This window comes from Sinocyclocheilus rhinocerous, unplaced genomic scaffold (genome assembly GCF_001515625.1).
Source record: "Sinocyclocheilus rhinocerous isolate Xijiao unplaced genomic scaffold, SAMN03320098_v1.1 scaffold1543, whole genome shotgun sequence".
In the NCBI taxonomy this organism is placed as follows: Eukaryota; Metazoa; Chordata; class Actinopteri; order Cypriniformes; family Cyprinidae; genus Sinocyclocheilus; species Sinocyclocheilus rhinocerous.
The window spans coordinates 21,070-37,757 of record NW_015623068.1 but is presented as its reverse complement, the minus strand read 5'-3'; the positions used below and the strand labels follow the sequence as shown (position 1 = coordinate 37,757).

The window sequence follows — 16,688 nt, the reverse complement described above, 5'->3', positions numbered from 1 at the left end:
ACTTAACAGTCTAACAAAGACAGCTTCCTTTAAAAATATCATTTTCTTGTGTTCTATCAGTTTTGTAAAGTTGCTGATCTTGTTTAAAAAGAAACTGACAAGTTCTGAAGGTATAAACTATGTGCAGAGACAGAAACCAGTACCTATATTTGCACTGTGCAGTCTTCTCAGTGACAAAACACACTTCCAGTGCAGTATTTGGATGTTTCAGCATGCAAAGACACAGACTCTATTCTGTAATTCATCCCACATCCAAGTGTTCACATAAAAGCTACAAAACAACGAAGCGGCAAACACCCACGCCCCGCATCGCTCTATATTCCCTACCTGTAGCCCGCGTCTCCTCAGAATGCTGGACTCATCCATGCCAGAGAGGCAGAACGCATACTCTCTCATTCGCACTCTCACTGTGTGTGTGCGCGCGCGTGTCTCACTGCTACTTAGCCATACTGCACCGCGCTCCCGCGATCCTACAGGCACGCTCCATCTGATCCAAGCAGATGCTAAAGATTTACATCAGAACTTATCTGATTGGAGGGGGCCGGTTAGCTGACATGTCGCCGTTTCGCTCTCTTTGAACTTCAGGACAATGTGCGAGCATGTATGTGTTTGAAGAGAAGAGAGGATGTGAGCATGTGAAAGAGAGAGAGCTTGTGAATGCATGTTTGATGGAAGAGCAAGAGAGATAGGGAATGCAGGAGGGGCGAGAGAGGAGTAGAGAGGTAGGAGGGGTGAAGAACGGCAGCTTAAATTCAGTGTAAAATCCCATGAGGGCTGCCGATTCATTCCCCCCAAACAAGCACGTTCTGTGGCACCCGGAGTGAATGCTTGCAGGGAAAGAAGAGAAAGGAAATCCTGTTGTGCATTGTTTTGCCAGCACTAAACAATGAGGCTGGCATCCTGTGTCCGGGGACCGAACCACATTCGGTCAATGGTGTTAGCGAGCTGATGTTGAGTGGTATTGAGTTCCTATTTGTCTTTCAACTGGAGCTGTAGATAAGGAGTCAGGAGTGAAGGTCAGAAGGCTTTGCGGTCATGGCCAGGGTGAACTGGGCAGAAATAAATTAGATGGGATCGCACAATGAGAGCACAGGGGTAGACGGGGCATCCGGTAACGGCTAGTTTGCAAGCACTTCCTTCATTATTGTAATGAGCCATAGCTGACAGGAAGACTTTTCCTTCCCTTCCAACATAAACAAGCTTGAACAATAAAACCTTTTCTCCATTTTAAACCAGCACTGTCTCCATGTTTATGGCAGTAGCAATGACTTTCGCCATTCTGTCGCCTTTCACATGTTTTTTTCCAGTGTCTTACGCAATGAGCTCTAGGCTTTTGGCAAATTGGCAAATGCATGTAAAAGTATGTGAACACAAGACTGCATCCTGTGTGACCGCCCCCTAAGAAACATATTAGATCAGGGTCAGGTAAACCAGGAACAGGTATAATTATAAGGGGTATCCTCAGTCCAAAATTAACTATTTGCCAAAACTGCCAATGGCCGGTGACTTGAGATAATGCACCCTATATAAAATAGTATATAATATATATCAGGGCTATTCAATTAGTTTCATTTGAGGGCCGGATTATTGAATTGAAAATTTGAAGGGGGCCAAGGGGGAGGGGGGCCATCTCGGCCCGCAGGTGATGGAGATTTACCGCTGATTACAGAACCGGCTTTACTCATAACATGCGCGTTAAATATCGCATGCGATTTATCATGCAGCCCTAATATGAATATATTGTCATAATTTCACATTGAACCTCCAAATTAATGTAGAAACAACCCATATTTTGATACTGCAACTGATGTCTCGATTAATTGAATTTCATCTCAATTTTAGGCATTAATTATAGCCATTCAACATTACAGTATATTTTTAAGATTTAGTAGGCTCTGAAAAATATAACTTTTAATTTAAGTGAACTTAAAACAATCTTCACATAAACTATAAATTGTATTTTATAGTTTTGGCATAATTGTGTGTTTTTGTCCGTTGAAGAGCTACTAGCGCGCTGTCTGAAGCAGCTCAGCACATACGTACAGCAGAAAGTGCAGCCTTTCAAACTGTACTCCATTTGATAATCATCTTCGTTCAGTGTCTGCGCTATTTCTCGCCAGAAGTTATGACAGATAACACTGCCTTTATACTCGTTGAAACTAGAGTTGAGGATATCTCATAACCCCCTCACACAAGCGCTTGTCAACGCTGCCGTCTATTGATGTTGTGGTCTTCGGTAGGTTGTTGTTGTTGCGTCTCTTGCTTTTCTTTTTCGGCTGTAAAACAACGGCCCAGGCCATTGATGCCACCTTGTGGACAAACTAATTAGTGCAAAAACAATTCAAGGCATATGTGCGACCTGCGTGTCCTCTTCCCTCGGGCCGGATGAAGATGATTGCCAGGCCGGGTTGGGCCCACAGGCCGCCAATTGAATAGCCCTGATATATATAATGCAAAATATAAACTATTCTCATTAAAAATTTGGCAAGATAGTTGGTTGCATGTTATAAGGGACGCTATGCAGATTTTTGGCTGCATTTGGCACTTACTGAATGTTAATTTTAGGCCCAGTCCTACCTTTTCTCCTGCTAGTGCCGCCCCTGCATCTGACTCCGTAACAATACAAAGCTGGTTGAAAACTGGCGAACTTATCCTTTAAGACTATTTGTTAAAGCAATTTTCCCCAACCAGTCGCTTTTGAAAATATGTTGTTTTGTACATCGTACTAGTCTCAGCAGCTGCATGCTAAAATGTCCAGTTCTAATTTGACTGCTGTTACACAATTTCTAGGAGTCAGGACAGGGAGCAATTTATCTGGCAACACATTTGTGTTAACAATGAGCACTTTTAAAGAACAAATAATCATAGGATAAGTTTTCAAGGTACTCAACAAGGTACTCTTGTTTGTGGCACTCAGTAGCAAGTAGATAACATATTTATGAGCAGAATTATATTCCAATATGGTTTGGTAATTTTATAGCTATAGCAATAAAACAATGGCCAAAATAAGCTGCCAAGTGGACTAGACTTAATGCTAACAGTCAAAAGTCCAGCTATACATAGATAAACGATTATTTGGTAAGGCCAAGGTCCATTGTGTACCATTTTGTACTAGCAACAACCCAGCTACCATGTTCCATCAACTTGACCACCGTAAGCTGGTATATGACCTGGTTTTTCCCAGTAAGATGCCCTCAAAAAACTAATTATCCCCAGAACCAGCTACATATCGGGAGTCAATATAGTGTGATTTCATGGGCAGCTGTAGTGGTATTTTTAAGGCATCCATTCGCCAATCTTTTTTTTCTCCTGGAGTGTTATACAGCGGTGCAGTCTTATTAACATGTAGAGATGAAACTTTAAGCGACGACCATCGTGCCAATCCCAATCGTCAATTTTACAGTCTGCTGTGTTTTTTTCTTGCTCGCCCTCTCTCACACGTTCTCTCACCTTCCCACACACTCTCTCGCTCTAACATACTCACAAACCCTCAGTCTTTCTCACTCATTCATTTCAATTCACCATGACTGCCGTGTGAATATTAAGTGGGTTCCCCCCAGTTCTCCTTGTTTCTCCAGCGAAGCTTGAACGATTCCAGTTACGGAACAGCACAAAAGAGATTGACAGTTACCTGCAGAATATGTACGAAAATGATTTTAGAAGGTCAAACGTGTAAAAAATTTATAAACTCTTCTTCATCAGCTCATCTACCACAGTTTGCCTGCAGGAGAACAGTGTTCATTTGGTGAGAGAATGATAAGAAGCATAATCTGACATTGGCATTTTAAAATTCTTTCAAACTGAGGCAAAGAGCTTGGATTAAAATATGTCTCTTCTCTGTAGAGGAACAATTTTGGAAGATTATCCTGGGAGAATTAGTCCCGATTCAGCAAGTACAGTGAATGGTAGGAGAAGGGAACAATTACAACATTCCTTTTTAAAGTTACTTGTTATTTCTCATTCGGTTTTGGGTATGCTCCATGTGGCGGGGTATGAGTGCAAACACTGAACTTCCTGAAGTGTATTCAAGGAAACGGTTTGCGACAACAAAGCTTTTTAACCCATGCAGGAACTGAAAACATAATTGGCTGGAAACCACTTCATTGGCAAAAGCGAAAACTCACACCATCACCCTTACTTCCTGTAGAACTGCAGGAAACACATTCGATGGGGGATACAGTTGAGTCAACCGCTGCATGCAATTTGCTACAACAACATCCTTTTGGTTTTGGAACATCATTGGATCCTATAGTATTCCTCTGGCCAGGCTTTAGGAAGAACAACAAAATTCTAATTTCAAATTACGTGATCAAATGTGATAATTATTGGTGTCAAACATTTGAACAAAAAAAACATACATACACTTGATGCACGATAACTAATGAGGTTTGTATGTCTCTATGTATGTGCATTGAAATAAAAGGCTAAATTAAATGTTCAAATAAATCAATATCTATATCATTTTGATTACTTTTACAATAATTTTATGAGCATTTTGAAGCATCACAGTTTTAGGTGAATAGACTTTCAATATAGAGACAGAACTCTTAAGTTTCATTAAAAATATATTCATTTGTGTTCCAAAGATGAATTAAACTCTTCTTTACTCTTCTTTACTCTTATCTGGAACGACACGAGGGTGAGTAAATGACAGAATTTTCATTTTTGGGTGAATTATCCCTTTAAGGCAACTTCGACAACCCTAAGAAATACATTTTTCCAATACATTAAACATTATTATTTATTTGTTTGCTTGTTTGTTTGTTCTCTCAAATCCCTTGTAGATAACTATAATCATGACCATTCTGTGGCTAAAATCCATCCTTCTCTACTTAAAGCCAATCAAAATTAGCTATGTTTTCTGACTACATGAATACCTTAGTGGAGCTACTACACTCTCAACATGTAAATTTCATTAAAAACACTAAAGGTTTGTTATAAGATCTTGTGAGGATACAGCAGGTTAGTCCTATAACTCTTTGTTTGATAGAAAGTTCCAGGACCAACAAAGGATGCTTTGTACATAAATTACATTGTGCATCCTGTCTGATACTGGTGAAGATGAATATGGGGATAGGGAACAAGGGAGATGGGCAGTGCAGGGTCATGCCGAGGTCATCACAGGTGAAGAAAGAGGTTTTGGCCAATGGTCATGACAGGATGTGAGAGACCTCTTTGTTCTCAGTGGGTGGGAGACTTGAGAGGCTTCCATATGAAAGTTTAAAGAGTCTAAAGGAAATGGAGAGATAGAGAAAGAGACGTAAAGTGCAAAGGGGCTTCAGAGGTGAGGGCAGAGGGGCCTGTGGTGAAGGTTGATTGAGTGACCTGTGAGGTCGGGCTCCGTTCTAGCCCATCTGAGTCTGTCAGGGGCGTAAGGACATGAGCCAGAGGCCTGCGGAGACCAAACACACACAATGCTGCTTCACAGACCTGAAACCATTCCATATCCCACCAGACCTGATAACAGCACGCTTTAATTGACACATCAAACACCAAAGGCAAACCTGACGGCCACCACAGAGCACCTGCAGTACGAGTATCACATCAGAGCACATAAAGACGTCATGCAATAGAATAAATTTCTTAAATATCATATTACATGATTGTATCAAATCAACATGTCACAATTAAGACCCTTGACCTGGCATTATAAAATTTAAGCAATATTTCTGTGTAGAGTTGTACAGTAAGAAAGTTATTTCCCTTAACCAGGAAATTAACGTTCTTAGAATTGACAGACAGTTGACCCTGAGAGGTCAAGTAAATATCTACAGCGGATCTAAATATTTATAATTAATTATAACTAGTTATGAGTAATTATTCATATTTCCCCATGAATGAGCTGATTCGCTACACCACTAATATTGCCACTGTTTTCTAAACCCATCCCATTAGATTAGATTCAAGCTTCAAAACATTAAGATTTTTAATAGCATATTTAAATTTCAGTAGCTAAAATGGCATTCAAGTTGGTGCTGTAGGTTTGATTCATTTGTGTCAACAATTTTAAAAGGTATATTTCAAAGAATCAATTTCAAACTATTTAGTAGCACTTTTAGGAAAATTTATATAGGCATACATTTCTGTTTATTGCTACACAACCGGTCAAAAGTTTGGAATAATTACACATTTCAATGTTTTTAAAAGAAGTCTCTTATGTTTACTGAGACTGCATTTTTTTTGTGAGAGTAATACTGTAAAATAACAGAACAGTTCTCTATTTTGATATATTTTAAAATATAAATCATTCCTGTGATGCCAATAAATGCCAATAAATGAATGCAGATATAATAAATAAATGCAGAAATAAATAGAAAAAAAAAAAAAGAACTGATAAAAAATAAATAAAATTATTAAATATTCTTCATTGCGTTAATTTTGGGAAAACAGTGTGGAAATCATTTATATTGTTCATTTTTAAAATAAAAAAAATATATAACTTATATAACTTGTGTGTGTGTGTGTGTGTGTGTGTGTGTGTGTGTATGTTTTACGTGTGGCATCGATGCATCGTATTGTTAGACATTTAATCGATGTATCGATCTATATCGATGGATCGTTACACCCCTAATAAATAAATATATATATATGTGTATGTATATATATATATATATATATATATACATACACATATATATATATTTATTTATTAGGGGTGTAACGATCCATCGATATAGATCGATACATCGATTAAATGTCTAACAATACGATGCATCGATGCCACACGTAAAATATCGATATCTGTAGTATAAATAGGCACCTTATTTTGACACTGTCCACATTTTCACCAATGTCTGTCTATGCATTACCGTCAACGCTTGCATTCTCGTTCAAACTCTCGTGTCGGGACGATAAGACTGCCTGAAGGGCGAGCGTAAAAAGCTCGGGATTGTTGACGGGATTGTCGAGCGCTTGTGAGAAGTTTTCAGCGCGCAGTGACATGCGCACACATCCAAAGCGCACGCATACAGACAGCCGCATCGACAGCGCGCTGTCGATAATAATATATTTATTATTATTGCAATACCTGCCAGCACTAGGTAAAATAGTGTGTAAATTTGCACTTAGCTATATCATTTTTATTGCTTGTGTTCCAATTATATCTCACCATCTTGTAGCACTTTGAAGGTTGGAAAATATGACAAACAATGTCATTTCACCTGATGGTTAATGCAGCGATATTTCAGTAGCAAACCATTTCAAAATGGAACGGGCCAGCAAGTCAAGGGTTCAACATCCTAACTGCTCCCACTTCATCAGAAAGACAGTTCCCATTTAACTGCCGTCTCCCTGTGTACACACTGACATGCAGCATGTCTGTAATTCAATTCGGGTTTACCAAACGAGGCTTTCACCTCTCATAACCCTCTTGAGATGATTTTGAAAGTCAAGGAAAAACTGACATATGTACCACTGCAAAAGGTGACAAGAAAAGACAAGACCACATAGAAAGTTCTTTTAAGTCCTACTTAAAACATTGAACTTTAAACACAAATGGCAAGTGGCTATGGAGTTTTCAATGCCAAATGCTGATATATCCAGAGAGTTAGGTGGCAAATGACCAATGTAATGCTGATGTGTAAATAACAGAATTTCAATAAAAGCTACTTATTTATTTTTTAATAAATATTTTTTTTTTAAAAAGTAGGTAATTTTAAAATGACCAAAATACCAACCAGTATGTCTGTCAATCAAACAACAGCATTAAAAGCACAAACATAAAACCTGAAAGGCTGTTGGTTTGAATGACGTTATTCTTCCTGCCCTGTGGTTCCGGCTCAGAAAACAACAAAAGACACTGTTATCAGTAAAGGACATCTCTGGCCAAAATAATGAAGAGGGTCTCACGGCCACAAAGCCTCAACATCAGGATTATGATGTCTTATCTCCATATCTGGCCAGGAGGAGTTGTATTGATTTCCTGTCAGAGTTAATCATGCTCAGGACAGATGAGATGCCATGACAAAAGCAGGTTAAAACTTCACACTGATCTAAGATCAGATTTTTGTCTTTCTTACAGTGGATCTGGCTAAGATTTGTTTGGCTCAACGGGTCCACAATCAGCATGAAAACACAAGGGCTTCATGGTGCACCATGACGAGTTGTAATGCTCGCTGAAGGGAGAAATAGATAGAGGTGGAGGAGAGGACAAACCCACATGAAGTCAGGACATTGAACTATACTATTACAAACACAAAAACAATTTAAGTGGTTAAAAAAAACTCTGAACTACACAGATGGTGAAGTGCTTGGCTGTGTCTCAGCAAACATCCACTATGACAAGTTCCTCTTGGATTTAAGCCAGGCAATAAAAGACCTCAAGCTCTATAACATCATCAAAGCAAAATATTTAATAAGCATCCTTTTGTGTGAAATTGTAAAGTGTAAGACAACTGTAGAAATTTCTGGTCTGGTCCATGATAACGGTAATTTCTGCAATGGATGCACAACATAGAGGTTTGATTTTAGTTACTTATTATGCTACCATATTTTCACTTTTTTACTAAAATGTGCAGTGACTTATTCCAGAGCAACTTAAATAATGCAATTAACATCAAGCATGCAAAACAGCACAGTTTCTTTAAAAAATTTTTTTAAATGTTGTTAAAAAAGACTTGATCTTTCATTCCTGTTCAGTTAAATTGAGAGGATTCGCTGTGAAGAAAGTGAAACTATTGTGTTTAAAAAGGTTGTTAATAAATATTTAGTTTTATTTACTGGTATTTTACATTAATTCTGAATGTGATTTACACACTGATGTGACTTATCAGTGTTCTTTCTTTCTCTCTTAAAAAAAAAAAAAAAAAGGGCAATTTTGACCTGGTGACTTACATTCACGGGCAACTTATTTTCTGGAAAATGCAGTATATATTCAGTATACATTATAATATACTGTATACAGTTATTTGATAGTGTATATTTAACTAATCTTACAGTATTAACATTTAAAATGTAATCTTTAGGAAATCTATAAATGAAAATCTATTATTTCATACTGCACATTATAGGGTTGTGATTTCTTAATAAAACATAGAACTTGAATATTGTCTATTTACTGGTTATCAACCACAACATAATAATCAGCTTTTAGGTTTAAACCAGTATTTTAGCACCAGTTAATCCCTCATTTACACCAAAATTCTACTATAAACCCCAGAACTTTGGAGATCATAAATGATTTATTATTAATTTAATAAAATTGAATAATTTAGTTTTACAGTATTGACAATAATTGTAGTCTCTATGGTATTTTGCCTCAAACTATTGTTAACATCGCAAATTATTGTAAGGATAGAAGTATAATATGATGTATTATATTCATATATAATACAATATATAAATATAATTTATCCAAACATCTCCTTATAGCTCAGACAGGATTTGGGAACTGATGAAAATGTTCTCTAAGGGGATCTTTAACTCTGGTGACTCACTGTGACTCCCGCAGTGTCATAACTAATAAACAATCCCTTTGTAGTCGTCATTTGCATTCTACCCTGTGCGACTACCGCTGGATCCTAATAAAAACCGCAATCGCCCTAAGCAGACCTGCCAAAAGAGCACAGAGTCGATTCAAAATCTTTCTAATAAATTGCATAATTCATCAGTTTCAGATATGACAGTGTTAGGTCTGCTGGGACAATTTGATTTATGGAGCACAAAACCGGTTTCATAGTAAAGAAACTGAAGATAAAAAGGTGGTGGCCATTTCTGAAAAGCTCTCCTAGCAGTTTGAACAGATTTATACATAACATGCTAAATAATATTTGGATGGATGGACAGACGGACGGATGGAGTTTCTCGCTTTAGAAATCTTGGATTAAAATGCATTAGTCATATTGATGGTCACAAGTCACCATCCACTCTCAATGTATAGAAAAGAGCAGCGTTCAACATTTGTTCATTATGTAACATTTCTTTGTGTATTTCACAAGAAAAATCCATAGTTTGCATAAAAAAAAGGATTTGTGATGTCATATGGTATGACTGTTTTCCAGTTAAGCCCATAACAGAAATGTGTCAACCAGTAAATATTTTGTTACACCATTTACACCACTGTATATCCACCACGATTTACAAATTCCAACACATAACAGAAAACTATAGCCTACTTTGAAAACAGATGGGCGAATATTCCAGTGTAGACAGCAAAGAAGACTGTAATAGGAGTGATTTCATTTCAACACGTCACGCCATGTCTCACATGTCCAGTGTAAATACTGCATGACTGAAGATTGTTTACGGTTGCTATGCAATGTCGCAACTAGACACACTAATGTAGTATTCAACTGTATGTTCATCCAGACACATTAATACTGTATAAATTAAATGACTGTTTTGAGGTTTTGTTTTTTCAACTCAAGTGAGCTAAATCAGTTACATACTCTCTATGGAGGGTCAGAAAGCTCTTGGATTTCATCAAAAATACCTTAATTTGTGTTCCAAAGACGAACTAACGTCTTACAGGTTTGGAAAGACACGACGTTGAGTAATTAATGACAGAATTTTCATTTTTGGGTGAACTATCCCTTTAACAGTACTTCTGGAAAATTGTCATTATTTCCTGTTAAGATAATGTACACATGCATCACCACAATACCTCTAGACAAATACATTTCTGCTGAAGCACAATCCATTTTTTTATTGTTTAACTGTTTCTTCTTAGAGTTCCTGTGAAGAACTTCATAAAAAGCAGAAAGCACTGTAAACACAAAATCCCCTTGATAAAACGGGGATATCTACCACGATCACTGAAGAAAAAAAACAACAAAACCATATTTTATCTCATCCTAACTGACTCCAACAACACAAAGTTTTCAAATTTCTTGAATATCCAAACAGACTAAAGCAAAAACCCATATACCCTCCACATGAGGTTTACAAAGGGAAAACAGATAAGCTCCCACTATGGGTGAGGAATATCTTTCCAAGGTCACATATGAACCGTCAGCCTACTCCACAGGCACTCGTTTTCACTAAACAGCGTTAACATTCCCAAGACATACTCCTTCCCTTTGTATTTTGCAGGAGGGGGAGCATCCAAAAAGATAGCGTAGGAATGGCGCAGGGGAAAAGGCCATTAGCAATTCAATGGGAGTAAACGCAAAGTGGGAAGGCCCCGCCATCATTGATTTTCAGGGAGGCCGATTTAGAAGTAGGGTCATGTAAACGGCCTGATAAAGCCAAAGCAGCTGAGATGATACCAAACACGAGAGAGGGAGAGACACGATTCTATTAAGAATTATTTTTTGTAAAGCAACAGCATACACACACACACACAAAAACCAAAGGAAATTTCCACTAAATCTCACATTATGTATTGTTCACGATCACTGTAATGGACATGATGGTGTAAATTATATTTTTTACATTTTTGGAATAAAATAGTGACTCTTATCTTGGAAAGAGTAATTAGCATTTTTTTTTTTTGTATCCTAAACATACACAATTAAATATATATTTTTATATTAATATATTATATTATATTATATTATATTATATATAAATATATTATATTAATATGCATTATATATTATTTTATATATTATAGAGTTTTTGCATATTTTGCACAAAACTAGAGCTTTATTGTAAATGCTGCACAAAAGTTTTTCCATTCATTCATTCATTGTAATGGAAATGACTCCTGAAAATCAATTAGATAATATTTATGAATATTTCAATAATCTTCTCATTTTTAGTCTGGTTTTGGGACAGAGGTAAAACAAAATCAAAGAGACTTTCAAAAAAATGGCATGAAGGCAAAGTGAAAAGTTTCCAATCAGACTTGAACAATAAACATTTACTGTACATTTATTCATTTAGCAGAAACTTGTATCCAAAGTGACTTACAATTGAGATTAACTAATGTAACTTTTTTCTTTTTTTTTTTGGGAAAGTGGTAAATCTCAAGTGTGAAGGACTACATCTTGTTCAGTTGGTTGTGTGTCCAATGACCCAGATAGGACACCAACCCACAATCCTCACCCCTGAATCCTGATGCTACACTTTAACAGTAGCAGTTCTCGGACTGTTTCAACACATGATAAAAATAATAAATGCAGTTTAGCAAGTCAAAAAACAGACCCATTTAGTAACTTTGTGATCCATTAGACTCTTTCAGAGTCTTTTTAATGGATTCAAGAAATCACATTCAAGAATCATATGTCCAGTCTGAAAGCTCACAGTCTGGAGTCCATTTCTATTGCACTGTGCTATAAATGGAGTACTTTACTGTTCTCTCCACACTAGAGAAAATATAAAGTCACGAGTCATTCACTGAAGACACACAAGAGCCAACAACGGGACTAAATGTAATTAGAAGCATTTGTTCCAGCATTATTAATTTATTATTATTATTATTTTTGGATCCCATTAGCTATGCCCTAAAGCATTGCTAGTCTTCCTGGGGTCCACACAACACTTAACATTCATACATTACACACATTAAAATATATAGAAATAAGAAAATAAAAAGTTAAATACATTCTCCACATTCCAAAGCATCTCTATAAACATTTCTTCCACCCTTTTTAATATCTATAATACCTACTATATAAAAAAACGTATTGCTCATTCAATTAATTCTTATACTTCAACCTCCTATAAGTACAGAATTCCATGGTGTGCCTTAAAGACAGGGTATGTGATTTTTCAAAAACACTTTAGAAAACTGATTCGGGCCGAATCGCAAAACAAACTTGTAGCCAATCAGCAATAAGGGGCGTGTCTACTCGTGATGTGGAGGAGAGAGCTTTCAGTGCATGGGACGGACATTAGCCGAGCCGAGCGACAGAGAGATAGAGATGGCGGATAAAAAAACAAAAGAGGAAAACGTCTGCGGAAGGATAAGGCAAGAAGTAGGACCCGTGTAAATATCGGATCAGCTTTCCAGCGCTGGAGAGAACTCAAGGAGCGGAGGCCTGCGATCGGACGCCGAGGTTGCTTTGTTTCTTCTCAATAGGTGAGTAACACCGTGTCTACAACAGCTAAAGTCTGCCTACGCTGGACGCGACCAAACGACCGTTGAAAACCATTTGAAATTTGTGTCAGCACGTCATAAATAGAACTCGGCAGCAGTTTTCTGTCGGGGATTTGTTGCACCGCGCCGCTCACATCCGTAGACACTTTGTAATATTGGTTTTGCTTTGTTTCACAGAACTAATCGTTGCCTGGGTTGCGTACGTATATGTGGGGCGGAGCTATCAAAATAGGGGCAAGACCCTTTTGGGGTAGGGGCGTGTTTGTTTTGGTGATTTCAAATATCAACATTGGCTACCAGAAATCACTTACTCTGCCTTTAACCTGCCTTTTAAGATCAATTTTTCGTGTTATCCGAATTAATGACAATGGTAAATGATTCCATGATTTCCTTGCCCTAAATGTTACTGTATGTTCCTTTCTTTCTAGTATTACTTTCTTTTCTATTCTATTTCTATTCTATTCTTTTCTATTCTATTTCTTTTTAGTATTAATTTTATAACAGAACTGGTTCTGAATAAAATTTGGTTCTCGTTTTTCAACTCTCATGACTGTTTATGAGACTATTAGCATACCTAATACAGGAAACCAGTAGTATGGTTTTAACTGGTTATCTAAGCTGGTCAAAGGCTGTTTATTTCAGCAGGGGAGAGTGAGACACCCCCGTGAGGCCACAATGAAAGCAGATCGGATACGGCCGCTAAGTAAATGACATTCTGTTTGTTGCAGCATTGACCCTGCTCTCTGCGGTCATTAATTTCAATCAGGCGCCCAACATGGAACCTGGACCTCTGTTTGCCACGGCTCAGGAGAGGCAAATAAGACATGGCAGTTTCTCAGGATATCATCACAGTTTCCAGCTCAACACAGACAAAAATAAAGTTTCAAAAACTCCCCTAATCTTGAAGATATTTGGTCCAAAAACTGGAATAGGAATATGGCTGTATTAACATCAACATGGCTCCTCTAACTAAACTAAAGTATAGGTTTGAGATTAGCGGTTTTGTTTTTTTTTCTCCAGTGAGCAATGCTGTGGTATAGTGCAATTTAATGATGCAACTGAAAAATAAAAAACATTGGTATTAAATAGTTATTTACTTCACACTATATACACTCAAAAATGAAAAAAAGAGAGAAAAAAAAAAAAAGAAAACAGATCCTCACTGACTGTCATTAGACTTCATCACTTTACATCATGTTCTGTTATCATGTACTCATCTTCATGTTGTTATAAACCCACAGAACCTTAGTCCATCTTCAGAACACATATATAGATATTTTAAGTATTCCCATCTAATTTTTGTCCATCCACTGAGAGTCCACAAAACCAATAACAAAAATTGATAAAAACAAAAAATAATCTATAGCAATCCACCCGTTTAATCCAAGTCCTCTAAAGAGATATAATTGTATTAATGAACCAATCTAATTTAAGAGTTTTGAAAATATTTAATTTAACGTGCATAGAACACATTAAACAGATCAAAGCTCAATTGCGCATGCTTGACACACATGAACAAATCTTATTGGTTTGTATGCATCAAGCAAGGTTTTTTTTAGTTGCATGGAGATCATCGATGGACAAAAAGAATGAAATAATTTTTTTAAAAATATCTTCATTTGTGTTCTGATGATTAACAGAAATCTTATGGAATTTAATGACATGAGAGTGAGCAAATCATGGCAGAATTTAAATTTTTTTTGGTGAACAATGCAGCTAACAAGAAACTGAAACCAACAAAAGAAACTTTATAATTTTACTTATCCAGACTGCTTCTCCAACTTGCTACAATCCTGAATTTCTTTATATTGACCAATTTGTAAATATTGCTCTTCGCAAGAGTCAAATGCAGTGCTTTTATGGAGTTTGACAGCTTCTGGTCAACACTTTCATTGTAAGGAATAGAGCAGCATGGACATTCTGTGAAATAACTCGATAAGTGTAACACTGTTAAAAATGTTTAAAACACATGCAGCTAAGTAGATTCTGACAGCATTTTCATTTTTGTGTGAAATGTCCCTTTCATCTTTGAGTCCTATTTAATACTCTGTCACACAACGATGGTTGCATCAATATTGCAGACCATAGAAAACAAAAGATGATTTTTCCTGGCAAGAGAGGTGTGACATGTCAGTTCATAATAACTGGAACCATGTTTGCTACCACAAAGTGTCATTCAATGTATTTTGAGGCATTTGTTTGTACTGCAGGTATACAAGGCCAGAGGCAACCCTTCCTCCCACCCCATAGAAAATCAGTAAAATGTTGTTTTAACTTTGATTGAGTTTTATATATTTTTCTAATTAACTATTGGGCTAATATTTTCCTTATTCAGTTAGTCAGAACAAGTTAATCATTCTCATCAGTTCAAGCCAAATGCCTGATTCTTTTTGTTTTTGCTTCTTTGACAAAAGACCAAAATGTTTCCAAATTCAACATGCCATAAAAGCAACATCTTGCTAGTCAACTGTATGGAAATTAAGGGGTTCTTTATCACAGTGAACAGGCCAAAATATGTTATTTGTAGTGTAAGTGATGCAGCAGTGCTCCCTAGTGTTTGATTGGGGAATCTACCACATGATATCAGTTAAACTTTTTTGTGGTATACTGACCAGGCTGGCTGTGAGAGAGGGTGCAGATTTGCCAAGGGTCTGTGAGCGCATGCGCACCAGGTTGGTGGTCTCAGAGCCTGTAGCTGACCATGTCTGTTGGGTTGAGGCATATGGCAGCAGGTACTTCCCTGGGGGGAAAAATAAAAGATGCCTGTGAGTAAAAAAAACAAAGAGAAGCCACATTTTATTTTACTTACATTTAAACATTACATTACATCTAAAAGTAAAAAGTTCTGTGGAAGCATACTAAATAAAACAGGTTCTTAAAAGTTAATGTGTTAACTAATGTAATCTGTTCAGACAAGATCAGAGAGGATTCTGGGGGTGCCTCACTATTTCACAGCCAATGACTCACTGGTGCATCATAATGGACATGTCATAGCAAACATATGGCATTCAACATGACCCAAATGACAGCATCTACAGACATGTGATTGGCAAAGAGAAAAAGTCATACTGTCCAGTGAAAAACATGATTTGTGTGAATAATACACACTCCACTGTGCTGCTTTCTGTATGGCAGGCACAAAAACATTTGGACATTTAGGAGCTGTTCACACAGTGTGTTTTTAAACTCCACTGTGCTGCTTTGCCATTGTTCTTCTATGTAAACAATGCGCTACACAGATATGTTTGATTGTTGCACCTTTTGCGTCTCATGCATGAAACAATGTACTAAAAATGCAGACCTTAAATTAAAATAAGCTCACTACCCTGCATCTTGCATTTTTAAACACAAAAACGGCCAAATTACTCATCCTCATGCTGTTCCAAACTTATATGACTGACTTTCTCTTGTGCACCACAAAAGATATTTTGAAAAATGTCTCAGTGCTTCTTAGTCTAAACCGGGTGTGCCACACGTCCTGAAAAGTGAAGCTGCGGGCTCTTTGATCGCCCCCCGGTGGCTGGCTGCAGTACAGGTCATAAACCCCACCCTCTCCATGTAAACGAAAGGGATTGACTCAAAATAAAAAATAAAAAAATGACACTTCCAATACAATTTTCCAAAAGATGGTTTTGGTCATTTAAGGTAGTTGTTATCACGCTGATATATGTTCAATTGTTCGTTTTTGTGATAAGTTTGATTTTAGCTA

At 37.1% G+C, this 16,688-nt stretch overlaps 1 protein-coding gene across 2 annotated transcripts in view; it reads right to left on the bottom strand.

Moving 5' to 3' along the window:
- LOC107740425 (microtubule-associated serine/threonine-protein kinase 4-like) overlaps positions 1–16,688 on the bottom strand; it is a 94,430-nt gene that overhangs the window by 66,696 nt on the left and 11,046 nt on the right. The window contains exon 2 of one of the 2 annotated variants that reach the window (XM_016553221.1): positions 15,592–15,719. In XM_016553221.1, coding sequence (XP_016408707.1) covers positions 15,592–15,719 — 128 coding nt within the window. Of the gene's footprint in view, positions 1–327; positions 1,028–15,591; positions 15,720–16,688 lie in introns of those variants that run through there. The other variant, XM_016553964.1, reaches the window with a different exon arrangement.